The following is a 14,061-nucleotide window of genomic DNA, read 5'->3' as shown; positions in this document are numbered from 1 at the left end:
TTTTAAAATTAAGAGCTTAATGAATACCAATGAACATCTATATTTTAATATCCAAAGAAGGGAAAAAGGATTGTATATAAAATCTTGAAACTGTACAATGTGTGTCTTGTTTTATTTGAAGTCTGTATTAAATCTATCACAATAGTATCAATAATTGTGGTGATTTTATCTCCTTATAAACTTCCTCCCTCTCTTTTGTGTATTTTTTCTTTAATGTTTCATTAAGATTCTTTTCTTTTGTATCATCATTACATCCTTCCCGTTCTTGACCCTTACTAGCTGTGACCATGGGTAAGTCACTTAGCTTTCTGAGACTTAGAAAGGTGGTGATCTATATCACAGATAAAACCACAGTTCCTTGGTGGTTATTTCTACAATAGCCTACATTATTATTACTGTTCTTTTTGGACAATATTCTGTGCCCTGCTAAGACTCAAAAGGTGCCCATAAAGGCCCAAAAAATTGTTTTGTCTGTTTCTAGACTTCTGCTGATGCAATTACTTATATGAAGGATTGGGTGTTCCTTGCAGTGAACAAAAGTATTTTTGGTGATCTCTACCTTGTAGGCACTGAATATAAGTGAACAGTTGGATGCTGGAATCCGGTATTTTGACCTAAGGATTGCCCACATGATCGATGGCTCTGAGAAGAATTTACACTTTGTACATCTTGTGTATACAACAGCCTTAGTGGAGGTACTGAAATATGGAGTGAAACTGAAGAAGAATTAAGATCTGTTGACTTGCTATAACTGAATTTTGAATTGGGCCAGGAAATCTCATCCAGGTTTGGATTCATCAGATACCATTTTGGTTTTTCTAGATGTATCCTGTTGGAAAAAATATAAAGACATTTGACCTTTGATCAGTCAGTTCTTAAATCAACATTGATTTCTAGGGAAACGAATTTCATATGAAGAGGATTGATTTTTTTAAAATAATGTGCCAACTTCTTCTCAGTTTCCAAGCTCTTCCTTGATAGGAAGTTAAGTGATGTAGGAAGCAAAGTAGCTTTTACATACCAGTATTTATTATACTGAGAGAGCTCTCTAGTCTACTAAATGAAAAACGACTATATGATGAATGTAGGGAGAGGAGATAATGTTATTTTTCCCCTGAATAGTAGCAGAGAGGCTCACAGGTCACAGAAGGGACGTGTAAGGTCCTGAATATTTTCTAAGTGGAGCAATAAGTTTACCCACTGTGTGGCTTTCCCTGTGGCTTTGAGAGGTGGGTGGAGAAATACTGGCCCTGATGGTTTCAGAGATAGTCAGCATGGGAATTATGACTAATCTCAGTCCAGGTGGTAGAGTCTTCTTTAGCCTTTAACTTTTCTCAGTATGGAAGTGGGGGTTTAGCAGAATATAGATGAACGAAAAAACATTCACAGGAAAGCAAAGAGACGACATCTTATATTGTCTGAAACCTGGTTTCTAAAGGGTTATATTTTCTATCTTTGCCTTTCGTAAGTGAAATCTGTTCATGTCAAGGTTTAAACGGTTGAAATATAATGGTGTCAGATTCTTGTTTCCTTCTCAATCTCCTGTCAGTAAAAAGTATAATTTCCAAGTCTGTTCTTGCTTGTATTGAAAAGAGAGACTAGCTTTCCAAATCTGGTTGTAGAACATCATTTATGCCTCCTGGACTGATGCCAAAACCCAGTGAATTGCTTGCCATTTCTAATGCGGACATTTTGAAGAAATGTACTCATTCCATATAGGTCTTTGGAATTCTCCACTGCCATGAGCCAAGGAATTTCTATTAATTGACCTTCCAATGTTCCATGCAAAAACTCTTTAAACTGACCTGACCTTAATGGAGTGGCAAGGCTAGGCTGTAATTTTTTATTTTATTTAATTGCCAATCACTCTTATTCATGCTAGCTTTGTATTTTATTGTTGTGTGTAAATGCATATGCTGGAAACTGTGTGAACCAAAGTCCAATTATAAAGTTTCAATAATAAGGGCAGCAATTTGACAGTTTAGAATCTCAAAATTATTTAATAGTTTCAACCTAAAGCAGGGATTATTTTCTCAGTATTGACCTCTATTTGAGTCTTTAAAATGTGTTTCATTTTGAATTTTTCTTCCTTCACAGGATACCCTAACAGACATTTCAGAGTGGTTACAGAATCACCCTAAAGAGGTGGTGATATTGGCCTGCAGGAATTTCGAAGGAATGACTGATGAACTTCATCAGTATCTTGTCGCCTGTTTAAAAAACATTTTTGGAAAAACACTGTGTCCCAGAGGTGTAAGTGAAATATTTCATGTTCCTTCAGTTTAGTTGGTTGGTTTTTCCCTTGACTGGGTAAGAAAACCTAGGTTGAGAAAACTCCAGATGGGAGATAAAGAAAACCCCAAATCCTAAGGAAGAAGATGTAAGGCAGATGTAAGGTCCTTAGCTCTTAGGTGAAGTGCTGAAACTCTCTGACACTGAGATTAAACTCCTGAGCTAATACTAGCCTCTATCTGGATGTGCAAGAGTAGGGACTCCTTGTTTATGCAGGAAGCTTTTGGGAGCCCTCAAAAAAAATAACAGAGCAACCAGTTAGTTAAAGAAGTTCATACAGAAAATTGACAACAGTTTCCTTAGCATAACTAAGTGGGCCCAGCTCCACGAAAGAAGAATGAATCCAGTAGCCACAGTTAAATCATTAGGTGGTTCCTGTGTGTTTAACACAATGTCCTTTACGTAGTAGGTACTTAATAAATGTGTTCCTTCCTTCCTTTCTTCCCCTGGCAAATACAAATGTTGAATCTTCAAACATTAAGCTTCTTTGTTTTTTGAGAACCTTGTTGAGCTATTGGATGCCAAGTTAAAAACCTAGTAGTACTTGATCAAGTATCGCTTCTGAGTTGGAGGTCCTGTGTTCAAATCCCACCTCTAACACTTACTACCTATGTGACCTTGGGTTTAACCTTCCTGGACTTTAGTTTCCTCATTTCTAAAATGAGGGAGTTGAATTAGATGTCTCCTGAAGTCCCTTCCAGCTCTAGAGCTATGATTTTATGAACCTAAACATTTAATTGAAAATTCAAAATATATTTTATTCATGAAACACATAGTTAGAAATAGAAGAGAATTTAGAGTTTATTAGTCCAACCCCCTCATTTAACAGATGAAAAATATGGAAGCCCAAAGAATGGAAGTGTCTGGTTCAAGTTCATAGAGTAATAAATGATAGAGCTGGATTTGAATTCAAGTCTTCTGACTCCAAATTCAGTGCTCTTTTCATTGCTGTTCAAATTTTTTTTAGGAATCCTACTTTTACATACATACATACACATATATATATTTATTTTTAGTTTTCAACATTCATTTCCACAAGATTTTGAGTTCCAAATTTTCTCCCCATATCTCCCCCATTGTACCTTCCCTTCTGTCACACCCCTCCCTTCCCCTATCCCCACCTCCTCTCTTTTCTTGTAGGGCAAGATAGATTTCTATACCCCATTACCTGTATTTCTTATTTCCCAGTTGCATGTGAAAACAATTTTTAACATTCATTTTAAAAATTTTAAGTTCCAACTTCTCTCTCCCTTCCTCCTTCTTCATCCATCCCCACTGAGAAGGCAAGCAAGTCAATATAGACTACACATGTGTAGTTATGCAAAAGACTTCCATAAAAGTCATGTTGTGAAAGACTATATTTCCTTCCATCCTATCCTGACCCTCCCATTTATTCTAATCTCTCTTTTGACCTTGTCTCTCTCCAAAAGAGTTTATTTCTAATTACTCCCTCTTCCCATTTGCCCTCTCTTCTATCATCCCTCCCCACCCCACATATTCCCTTCTCCCCTACTTTCCTGTAGTGTAATACAGCTTTTCATACCAAATTGAGTGTGCATGTTATTCCCTCCTTAAGCCAAATGTGATGAGAGTAAGCTTCATTTTTTCCCTCTCATTTCCCCCCCATTTTCCCCTCCCTTGAAAAAGCCTTGTCTTGCTTCTTTTATGAATAATTTGCCCCATTCCATTTCTCCCTTTTCCTCCCAATATATTCCTCCTTCACCCTTTAATTTTATTTTTTTAGATATTATCCCTTCCTATTCAACTCACCCTGTGCCCTCTATGTGTATATAATCCCTCCAGCTACCCAAATACTGAGAAAAGTCTCATGAGTTACAAATATTATCTTTCCATGTAGGAATGGAAACAGTTCAACTTTAGTAAGTCCCTCGTGATTTCTCTTTCCTGTTTACTTTTTCATGCTTCTCTTGATTTTTGCATTTGAAAGTCAGATTTTCTTTTCAGCTCTGGTCTTTTCATCAAGAATGCTTGATAAGTCTTCTGTTTCATTGAATGATCATTTTTTCCCGTGAAGTATTATACTCTGTTTTGCTGGGTAGGTGATTCTTGGTTTTAATCCTAGTTCCTTTGACTTCTGGAATATCATATTCCAAGCCCTGCAACCCCTTAATGTAGAAGCTGTTAAATCTTGTGTTATCCTGACTGTATTTCCCCAAATGCTCAAATTGTTTCTTTCTGGCTGCTTGCAATATTTTCTCCTTGAGCTGGGAACTCTGAAATTTGGCTACAATATTCCTAGGAGTTTTTCTTTTTTGATCTCTTTCAGGAGGTGATAGGTGGATTCTTTCAATATTTATTTTACCCTCTGGTTCTAGCATATCAGGGCAGTTTTCCTTGATAATTTCATGAAAGATGATTTCTAGGCTCTTTTTTTGATCATGGCTTTCAGGTAGTCCCATGCTTTTTAAATTGTCTCTCCTGGATCTATTTTCCAGGTCAGTTGTTTTTCCAATGAGATATTTCACATTGTCAGCTATTTTTTCATTCCTTTGGTTTTGTTTTATAATTTCTTTATTTTTCATAAAGTCATTAGCTTCCATCTGCTCCATTCTAATCTTTAAGGAATTATTTTCTTTAATGAGCTTTTGGATCTCCTTTTCCATTTGGCCAATTCTCCTTTTTAAAAGGGCATTCTTCTCCTCATTGGTTTTTTGAATCTCTTTTGCCATTTGGGTTAGTCTATTTTTTAAGGTTTTATTTTCTTCAGCATTTTTGGGGTCTCCTTTAGCAAAGTTGACTCATTTTTCATGATTTTCTTGCATCACTCTCATTTCTCTCCCCAATTTTTGCTTTACTTCTCTTACTTGATTTTCAAAATCCTTTTTGAGCTTTTCCATGGCCTGAGATCAGTTCACATTTTTCTTGGAGGTCTTAGATGGATGAACTTTGACTTTGTTTTCTTCTGTTTACATGCTTTGGTCTTCCTTGTCACCAAAGTAAGATTCCATAGTCCGATTCTTTTTCCGGTTTTTACTCATTTCTCATCCATTTACTTGACTTTTGAGCTCTTTGTCCAGGTAGTTCTCTGCTTCCAGCAGGGGTGTACTGACCACTGATTGAGTCCCTCCACAATCTGTGGATCTAGAGCTCCAGAAACAGTAGCTACAGCTGCAGCTGCCCCTGCTGCTGCTGTGGCTGCTGCTGATTCCTCCTCCCCCTCCTCCCTCTGACGCCCTGGGGCTGGGGCCAGATCACTCCATTCTCTTGCACTGGTCCCACAGGCTTTTCCCACTGACCTTCCAATTTGTCCTCGGTGTCTTGGGATCCTGAAGTCTGGAAACCACCACAAGTGTGAGAGATTTAGTCTCCCCAAGGCCTCCTCAGGTCCTGTCTGTGCCTACGCAGCCTAAGCTGGACTGTGCTTGCTCCCAGCATGGCACAATATCACTTCCCAGTGACCTTCCAGTCTGTTTTGGGCTGGAAGTTTGCTTCACTCCATCATTCTATGGGTTCTGCATCTCCAGAATTTGTTTAGAGCCATTGTTTACAGGTATTTGACTGGGCTTGGCAGGAGTGCTCTAGAAAGTCCATGCTATTACTCTGCCATCTTGGCTCTGCCCCTCCCTCCCAATTTTATATTGATTGTTAAATGTGTAAGTATATATGTGACTAAAAGTGACTAAAATTAGAGATTTTTTTTTTTTATTACTTAAAGGGATAAAACCCTCAGCAATGCAGAAAACAACTCAGTCTCTGAAAGACAGATGAAGTTTTTACAGTAAGTAGTTGAATAATCTTCTACTAAAGTCCTAATCTATTGCCTCATAATGCTGTAGAAGAAACCCAGGGCTAACAAAGACTTTGGCAATAGAATGTTTGGCAATAGAATGTAAGCCTTGCCAGGTCCCAGTAAATGGAGAGGACTAAAGTTTTGGCCTGGTAATGTACTGTTGTGGTTTCAGGATGTGTTGTGGCAGAACTATCTCAAAGAATTCTGAGTCAGACTACCTCTAATTCAAATACAGGCATTTATTGAGATTGATACCTCTTGTGAAATGGGATAAGTTCCAAGCAGAACCAGCCACTTCAGAGAAAACAAGATAGATTTTTATAGAGTAAAGATACAAATTCTTGACAGAAATGATGAATATTAAAAAGGCAGGAGGGGTTTGTGAAGGGATTGGACAATAGGGGAGGGATCCTAGATGCAGTGGAATTGTGCATGTGATTACCCACAATGCATACAGAAAAGACTATTTAGGGGGATATGTATATATGATAATGATATTATAATAAGCCTCTCTATATTACAAGTTCACCTAAAGGACAGCTTTTGCTATTACTGCTTAGCGGCTTACTTAGGAAAAGTCCCTTCTATTATTTTGGGGTCTACATTCTGCTTGGGCATACTGGTGTCGCTGCTTTCTGGTTGGCTGAGTACTGTGGTCCTATGTGAGACTAGATCTATTTGGTTATGGTTGAGAATATGGACACACTTGCTGTTTCTGTGGAAAATATGAATTCATGGACATACATGTTGTTCTAGTGAGGTATATATGAAGAACTTAGGATATTGAGCATGTGTGTGTGTGTGTGGGTGAGTGGCTAGGTAGAGGCAGTGGGCTTGCTGTTCAGTGGGGCCTATAAGGAAGTCAGAATATTGGGGCTGGGGGGAACTTTATTAGGATTCCATCAGTACTACTATATGTCTATGTCTGTCATTGGTAGATAGCCAAGCTAAGCACAGAAAAGCTTGTCACTACATTGGTGGCTATGAAGTGATACATTTTTTTTGGTCATAGCAACTCATGAAACCCATATTCAAAGACACTAAGGCATGGATGGGGAACCTGTGGCTTTGAGGTCACATGTGGCCCCCTGTAGGTCCTCAGGTGCAGCCCTTTGACTGAATTCAAACCTCAAAGAACAAAGTTTGGAGCTAAAGGGCCACATTGAGGACCTAGAGGACCACATGTGGCCTCCAGGCTGCAAGTTCCCCACCCTGCGCTAAAGTTATGGAATAAGGAATGGAGAGGTAGAGGCCTGCCTTGGTAGGGAGAGTGCTTTTACCTGTGAAATAATGGAAAAGTCTGAGTTTTCAGGTAAGTTTAATTATATAAATAACTGGCATAAGAGAAAGTGAAAGAGAATAAACATTATTTTAGAGTACCTACTATGTGCCAGGCATGGTGCAAAACAGTTTATGCAAAGATTAACTTATCTGATCTTCACAACAACCCTGGGAGGTAGGTGCTGTTATTGTCCTCATTTTATAGTTGAGGAAACTGAGGCAAAGTAAGTGACTCATCCAGGCTCACACAGATAGTAAGAGTCTGAGGGCAGATTTGAACATCAGTCCTCCTGATTCCAGGCCTGGTGCCCCAACAGCTTCACAAGATATGGCTGTGTCTTGTTGGTATGCACATTGTTTCCTGGGATCCTCTCGGAGTGTTGAACTAGTTCCCCTTGTTTTTAGCTGATGTGGCAGGATGTTTTGCTTAGCTTGCCCTCCCTTTGCTTTATAACTGTTCCAAGGATGTGCTATAATGCTAAGAACATAGCTGCTCTAATGATTCACTAGTGGCAGGTCCACTGAGTAGGCAGTGGTGTGCCATCCAATAAAGAGTTTCCTGCAGAAAATTGAATATAAATAAGGTTCTACAAAATAAATACTAGGTAATTTTTTTTTTTGGAGGGGAGAGGGCTAGCATTTGCAGGGATCAGGAAAGACTGTGTCCAGACACTATTGTTTGCACAGAAGTGAGAAGGAAATAAAGAAGACTTCTAAGAAAAACGTGATGTGTGCCTGGAACACAACTTCTGTGACCACTTCACCTTTCTAGGATGGTTTCTTCTTCTGTAAATTGAGAGGGTCATATCAGATGATCTCTCGGGTTCCTTTCAGTTCTAAATCCTATAAGTCTATACCACAGAGCAAGTCATAAAGTATTCTAGATCTGATCTAAAAAGCACAATTTGTCGTGGTTAAGATATAACCCAGCAAAAAGAAAAGGTTTTTGAGAGCTCATTGCACATGAAATTATTTTCCTATAATTTTATAGTGTTTTGTCCACATTCATATACAGCATATGTTTAATAAACTCCAAGAATGTGAGGATTCTTGTCAATTTTCTGCACAAACTTCCAGAGGCCAGTGTTTATTATGATAACTCAGGAGTCTAATCTGAGTTACAGCCCTTTTCATAGGAGTTAAGGGCCATCTTTTCTTACATCTTCTTCCTGAGGATTTGGGGTTCTCGCCTCTTCATGTTTGGGAGTTTCTCAAGTGAATGGGATCATAATTAGATATAGTGTGAAATGGGATGATGTAGTGTACCCATCCCTTCCATAAATTCATCCTTCCCCCCAAAAACCATCAACAACCCTTTTTACGCTTTCTAAGGTTAGGCATTTTTGTTGAAGTCTTGTGACGTGAGAAATATATATTTTTATTTTAGCATGGTTTTTCTTCATCCCTATATAGTGTGAAAACTTGTGTTTTTTCTTTGAGTTTGTTTTGTATCTCCTAATTCTTCGGCTTTAACAGAGGCAGAAGTAAGTTGGCTCGGCATGCTAGTAAGAAAGACACCAAAGAACCAACAGATGTGCGTAAAATAGATTAAATGGTAGAAAGACATATTATGTGATATAATTGTATATATTAATACATAGCTTTACAGCTCAACAGGCAGTGTGCCATAGTGTATAGAGAGTTCACTTTGAAGTCAGGGAGACCTCGTCAAGTTTTGCCTCTGACGTACTGGCTGTGTGACCCTGAGGATATTGCTTGCTCTCAGAACTTTCTCAACTTTCTAAAACCATAAGTTGCAGAGAAGGGGCTGGCTTGCTCTGGTAAAGGGAATTTCATATACTAGTGTAATCCCATGCCCAATCCCTATTCCTATCCAGAGGCCTGAAGTCAGGAAGACTTGAGTTCAAATCTAACCTCAGACACTAGCTGTGACCCTGGGCAAGTCATGTGACTGTAAAATGGGGGGAAAAAAATAGGACCTACCTCCCATCCTGTTGGGAAGATGATAAAATGAGATATTTGTTATTTGATACTATTTGGCACATAGTAGGCACTTTATCAGTCCTTTCCTCTCTCCCCCATTTTCCTCTCTCTTTCCTTTTGTCCCTTCCTACCTTCCTTTTGTTCCTCCCTCCTTCCTTCTCTTCCCCTTTACAACTAACAAAGTACTTTGAGTAAATTATCTTGCTTGACTTTCACAAAAATTCCACCAGGTAGGTAGGGCAGGTGCTAGTATCCCTATTTCACAGGTGTGTCCAAGAACACACAGAAAGTATCATGACCAACATTCAAATTGAAGTCTAAGAATTCTAAATTCAGTGTTCTTTCCATTCCATCACAGTTGCTGCCTTTGTAATAAAGCTTATATTTGAATAACTTTCAATCTTGATCCTAGTGGTAAGAGCTGGGAACATTGGGTGAGAGTTTAACACAAGCAGATTCCAACTCAAAATAAGGAAAGTTTCCTAATAACTACAGCTATCCAAAATTGAGTTGGAGTGTCATGGGGAGTAGCACTTCCCCCTCATCATCTTCAAACAAAAGCTGGATGACCCCATGTTGGGAATGTTGCAGAGGGGATTCCTGTTTAGGGAATGATGACGGCCTCTGGAGTCTCTTCCAAATCTGAGATTGTCTGACACTAACATTTTTTATTTCTAGAGAATATGCCTGGATATTAACCCTTTATGAAGCTGAGGTTTCTATTACAATATTGTTTTTGGTAGTTGCTTTAGGCATAGAATCTAATTAACAGATGTTGTGGATGGAAACAGGGAAGGTTTGGTGTTGTGAGGATGTGACTTTATTGATAAGACACTGATACTTGGATTACGTAGTGCTATAATCAAAACAAATATTATTTTTAATAGTGGTCCTTTTTGAGGAAAAATGATTTCTTTTGTAAATATATGCCTGAAATTGTTGTAAATTTTTTTTAAAGGAAAACAACCAGGTAAACATTGTCAACACAGGTGAAGTCATTTTTGCACTTGAGAGAGTTAAAATATTTTTTGAGAGAAGTGGACATACAAATTCCTCTAAATCCATGCCTCTTGGTTATCAGTAACCTTTCTCAATTCTGAATGCCTTTTAGGAACTGTTGACACTGAAGCAACTTTGGAGACATGGTTACAGGGTTATTGTTTCATATGAAGATGAGAATACTGTGCATAAGCACAAGGAGCTATGGCCTGGGATTCCCTATTGGTGGGGAAATAAGGTGAAAACAGATGATCTGATCCGTTATTTGGAATCGATGAAAGAATCTGGACGCCCAGGTAAAACATTTATTTTTCTAACATTATTTCTAAGGATATTCTGGTGTTTTCTGATCCACTGATTTTTAAGCATTTGGATGGCAAGCCATGTTGGCATGCTTTTGAGAAGTGAAACCTGAAACAGTGAATTGGCCATTGATGCAGTGATGAAATTAACAGTAACTTTAATGTTAAAGAGGCTATAGTAGATTCAAAGTTTATGTTGGATTGCACCACTTTAAAGTCTGTATGTCTCATTCTCATGCACCTAATCTTAGCCATCACCTAATCAAGAAATAGCTACCAAGTGCCTACTATATTTAAGGAACTGTGTTACATTATGCAGCAGGCAGGGAGCTAGGTAGGAGGCAGCTACATGGTTCAGTAGATAGAATGTTGGGCCTGGAATCAGGAAAACTTAAGTTCAAATCTGGCCTCAGACACTTACTAGCTGTGTAACCCTAGGCATCTCTGCTTGCCTTAATCCATTGGAGACAGAAATGACAAATCACTCTGGTATCTTTACCAAGAGAACCCAATGGACAGTATTGGTGTGCAATGATTCATGGAGTCATAAAGAGTTGGACACGAGTGAATGACTGGACGATGACAACATGTTATGTAGTGGTTAAATACATATTACTACTGACTGATAATTCTAAAGCTATTCTACGCATAACCTAGATTTTGCTGATCAATGTATTTATAAAACAAACAAAAAAAACCAAAAATGAATTCCAAGAAAACACACAAACACACCGTGACAGTTTGGACAATGAAGAAAAACAGTCATGACATTGAGGAATAGATGAAAACCACCATTTGCCCACAGTCACACTTGCAGTGGGCATTTAATAAATATTCATTGGTGGACCTTTTTTTTAAAAATTTTTTTTCTACCGGCAACTGCTTGTTCTAAATTTGGAGATGATGCTTTGTGTAAGTGGGGGGCAGTTCAGAAACAAATCCTTGCCTTTTTGATTCCTTATCTTTGATTTTTCAGTCAATACACTGGAGGGCCATGTTGAAAACTGCGATGTAAGATTTCATTGATCATATCATTTTACAGCTGGAAGGTCCTTAGAGGTCTTGTTTTGTCTCCGTGTATTATAGGTGAGATAAATAAGACCCCAAACAGATTGAGCAACTTGACCAAGGTCACACGGCTCACAGCACAGTGCCTCAACTTCACAGCATTCTTCTATCATCAAAGCACACACTGACAGCAGCGCTCAGTGAAGGCCTCTAACTTCTGTGATAGTGATTATTTGTCTACAGTATGATGTTTTTGACTTTAGAGAAATTAGATGAAAGTGATAGCTGCCTTACTTTCATTTTTGTAGGCCAGGGACCTAGAGATATTTATTTTCCTATAGTTAACACAGTTCACTAAGGAGACAGAACTACCAGTCCCCAGCTTCTGTATAAAAACAAGAGACCCCAAAAACATGGAGAAAAAATGGGTAGACAAAAGGGTAGAATAACTTGTTGGCTTAGGTGATATGCAACAAACAGATACATAATTTCCCAATGTCTTCTGTTTCAGATGGATTTTTTGTTGCAGGGATTAACCTTACTGAAAACTTTCAATATATTCTGGCCCATCTGTCTGGATCACTGAAGAAGATGACTTTGCCTAACCTCCCATACCTGAATGCATGGGTTCGGAAACAGTGTCCTGGGCCAGGGACAAAGTGTACCAACATCATTGCCGGAGACTTCATAGGATCTGACAGTTTTGTCAGTGATGTCATTGCTCTTAATCAAAAACTTCTTACGGAGTGACTGTTCCTTTTTTTTTTTTTTTTGAGGTGAGGTATTCAGGTTGCCTCTTTGTGACTGATTTTTAATCATTTTAGGTTTTTTTCTTTTTTGAGGCTTCTGACTGGACAATGGAATGGAAAGGGGGTTGAGTAGAGGCAAGCAATAGTGACCTTAGAATGGATATCCTGGGAATTCTAGCAATCATTACCTTTGAGCTTTCATCCTGGCTTTGCCTCCTAGACAAGCCAATGATTCTTTAGGTTTCCCAAAGGATTAAATCCCTAAGAATTTAATTTTACTTAAGAATATGATTTCATTAGTGTGAGTACTCCCTCCACTTATGTAGACTGCAATTCTCATCTATACCTTAGTAGACAGTTTAATGAATTGCTGTGACTAACCAAAAATTCAGCTTCTGGAGCACCTTCTGGTCATGCCTCTCCAAATTCAGACCACTGTTAGATTTGTACTTAAAAGTCTTTCAAGCTGCCAGAGTTTGCCTTTAAGAAGTTGAAGTCACTTACATTCTACAATGAGGTACCCAAATTAGATTCTAGTGGAAGATATAATTACATGACATATACTAATAATTATGGAAAACTTGTAAGAGAGTAAACTATCTGGAGCTCCTAAGAAAAAGTCAGCATGAATTTAAATTCTCTGTTCAGTCATACTAAATACTGCAGAATCCGTAGTGTAAAAGAAACTCACAATTGTATACTTTACCTCTTTAAAAGATCACCAGAATAGCATTTTGACAACTGCAAAAGATGAGCCCCCACGTCCAACTGAATGTGAAAAGCCTTTTATATTCTTGTTGGACAAGTACAATTGTCTTGGATTTCTCCTCAGAATTTTATATTCATAGCTTATTTTTTGGCTTCATTAGAAATCCCTGCGGACTTTCCTCTTCCCTGGCCCTTGAGGCTTCCCACTGGCTTAAATGATTTGCTTCAGTGTTTCCAGTTGTAAAATGGAACAAATTTCTTGGGCTGTTAGAGAACAGTCTATCACACAGATTAAAGATGTTAATATATTCATTATTATTCCTAAAAATTTTATTATATCGTATAAGTAATATTCAAAACACATTCCCATTACATTTTACCATTTTCATTAGGCTCTGGCACATCTATCTGGGGAACTAATAAAAATGAGCAACCTCCTGTGTATGAATGCGTGGCAGTGGTGATCGTTATTTCTTTAACGAACCTTCTTCTTTCTCAAAACCCACATCATTTTGTTTATCAAAGTACTTTTTCCTCCTGACAATTTCCCCCTTTTGTTCCCATCTGGATTCTATTTACCATTCTCATGCTGCTAATCAAGATGCTGCTTCCCATGACTTCCTAAGCAACCCCACAGATCCCCTTTGCTCTTCAGTTAGCATTCTACAACTTCTTGTCTTTGAACTTGAGCTCCCTGTTCCCTCTCTAAAGTTGAAATTTTGCTCTCGTCATTACTTTGGTTGTTTTTCATCCTGCACCCAAGCCCTCATTCCCGGTATTCACATATCTCTCTGTGTCCATGTTTCAAAAATGAAAAGGCTACATTACCTCCTTTTATTTCTGCAGCTTTAAGATTCTGTGACTTTGGGGTTTTGGGCAATAGAGTAAGTACAAGTCGTATTTACTATTTTCATTTTCCTCACAAGAAGGAATGTTTTAGTCATGGCTCCAGAAGACCGGATAGAGATGATGTACAGAGCGAGGCAAACGTTTCTGACATGGCTAATGTGTGGATCTGTTTCTTTTG

At 38.3% G+C, this 14,061-nt stretch overlaps 1 protein-coding gene across 2 annotated transcripts in view; it reads left to right on the top strand.

Moving 5' to 3' along the window:
* The window catches only part of PLCXD1 (phosphatidylinositol specific phospholipase C X domain containing 1), a 33,600-nt gene extending 21,185 nt beyond the window's left edge, over positions 1-12,415 (top strand). Inside the window, exons 4-7 of one of the 2 annotated variants that reach the window (XM_072614536.1) lie at positions 567-695; positions 2,098-2,253; positions 10,380-10,563; positions 12,107-12,415. In XM_072614536.1, coding sequence (XP_072470637.1) covers positions 567-695; positions 2,098-2,253; positions 10,380-10,563; positions 12,107-12,327 — 690 coding nt within the window. In that variant the 3' untranslated portion in view covers positions 12,328-12,415. Of the gene's footprint in view, positions 1-566; positions 696-2,097; positions 2,254-10,379; positions 10,564-12,088 lie in introns of both variants that reach the window. The other variant, XM_072614535.1, reaches the window with a different exon arrangement.
* The last annotated feature ends 1,646 nt before the right edge of the window (positions 12,416-14,061 follow it).

Source organism: Notamacropus eugenii, chromosome 5 (genome assembly GCF_028372415.1).
Source record: "Notamacropus eugenii isolate mMacEug1 chromosome 5, mMacEug1.pri_v2, whole genome shotgun sequence".
Classification (NCBI taxonomy): domain Eukaryota; kingdom Metazoa; phylum Chordata; class Mammalia; order Diprotodontia; family Macropodidae; genus Notamacropus; species Notamacropus eugenii.
The sequence above is the reverse complement of the archived record's forward strand: the minus strand, read 5'-3'. Positions and strand labels throughout refer to the sequence as shown.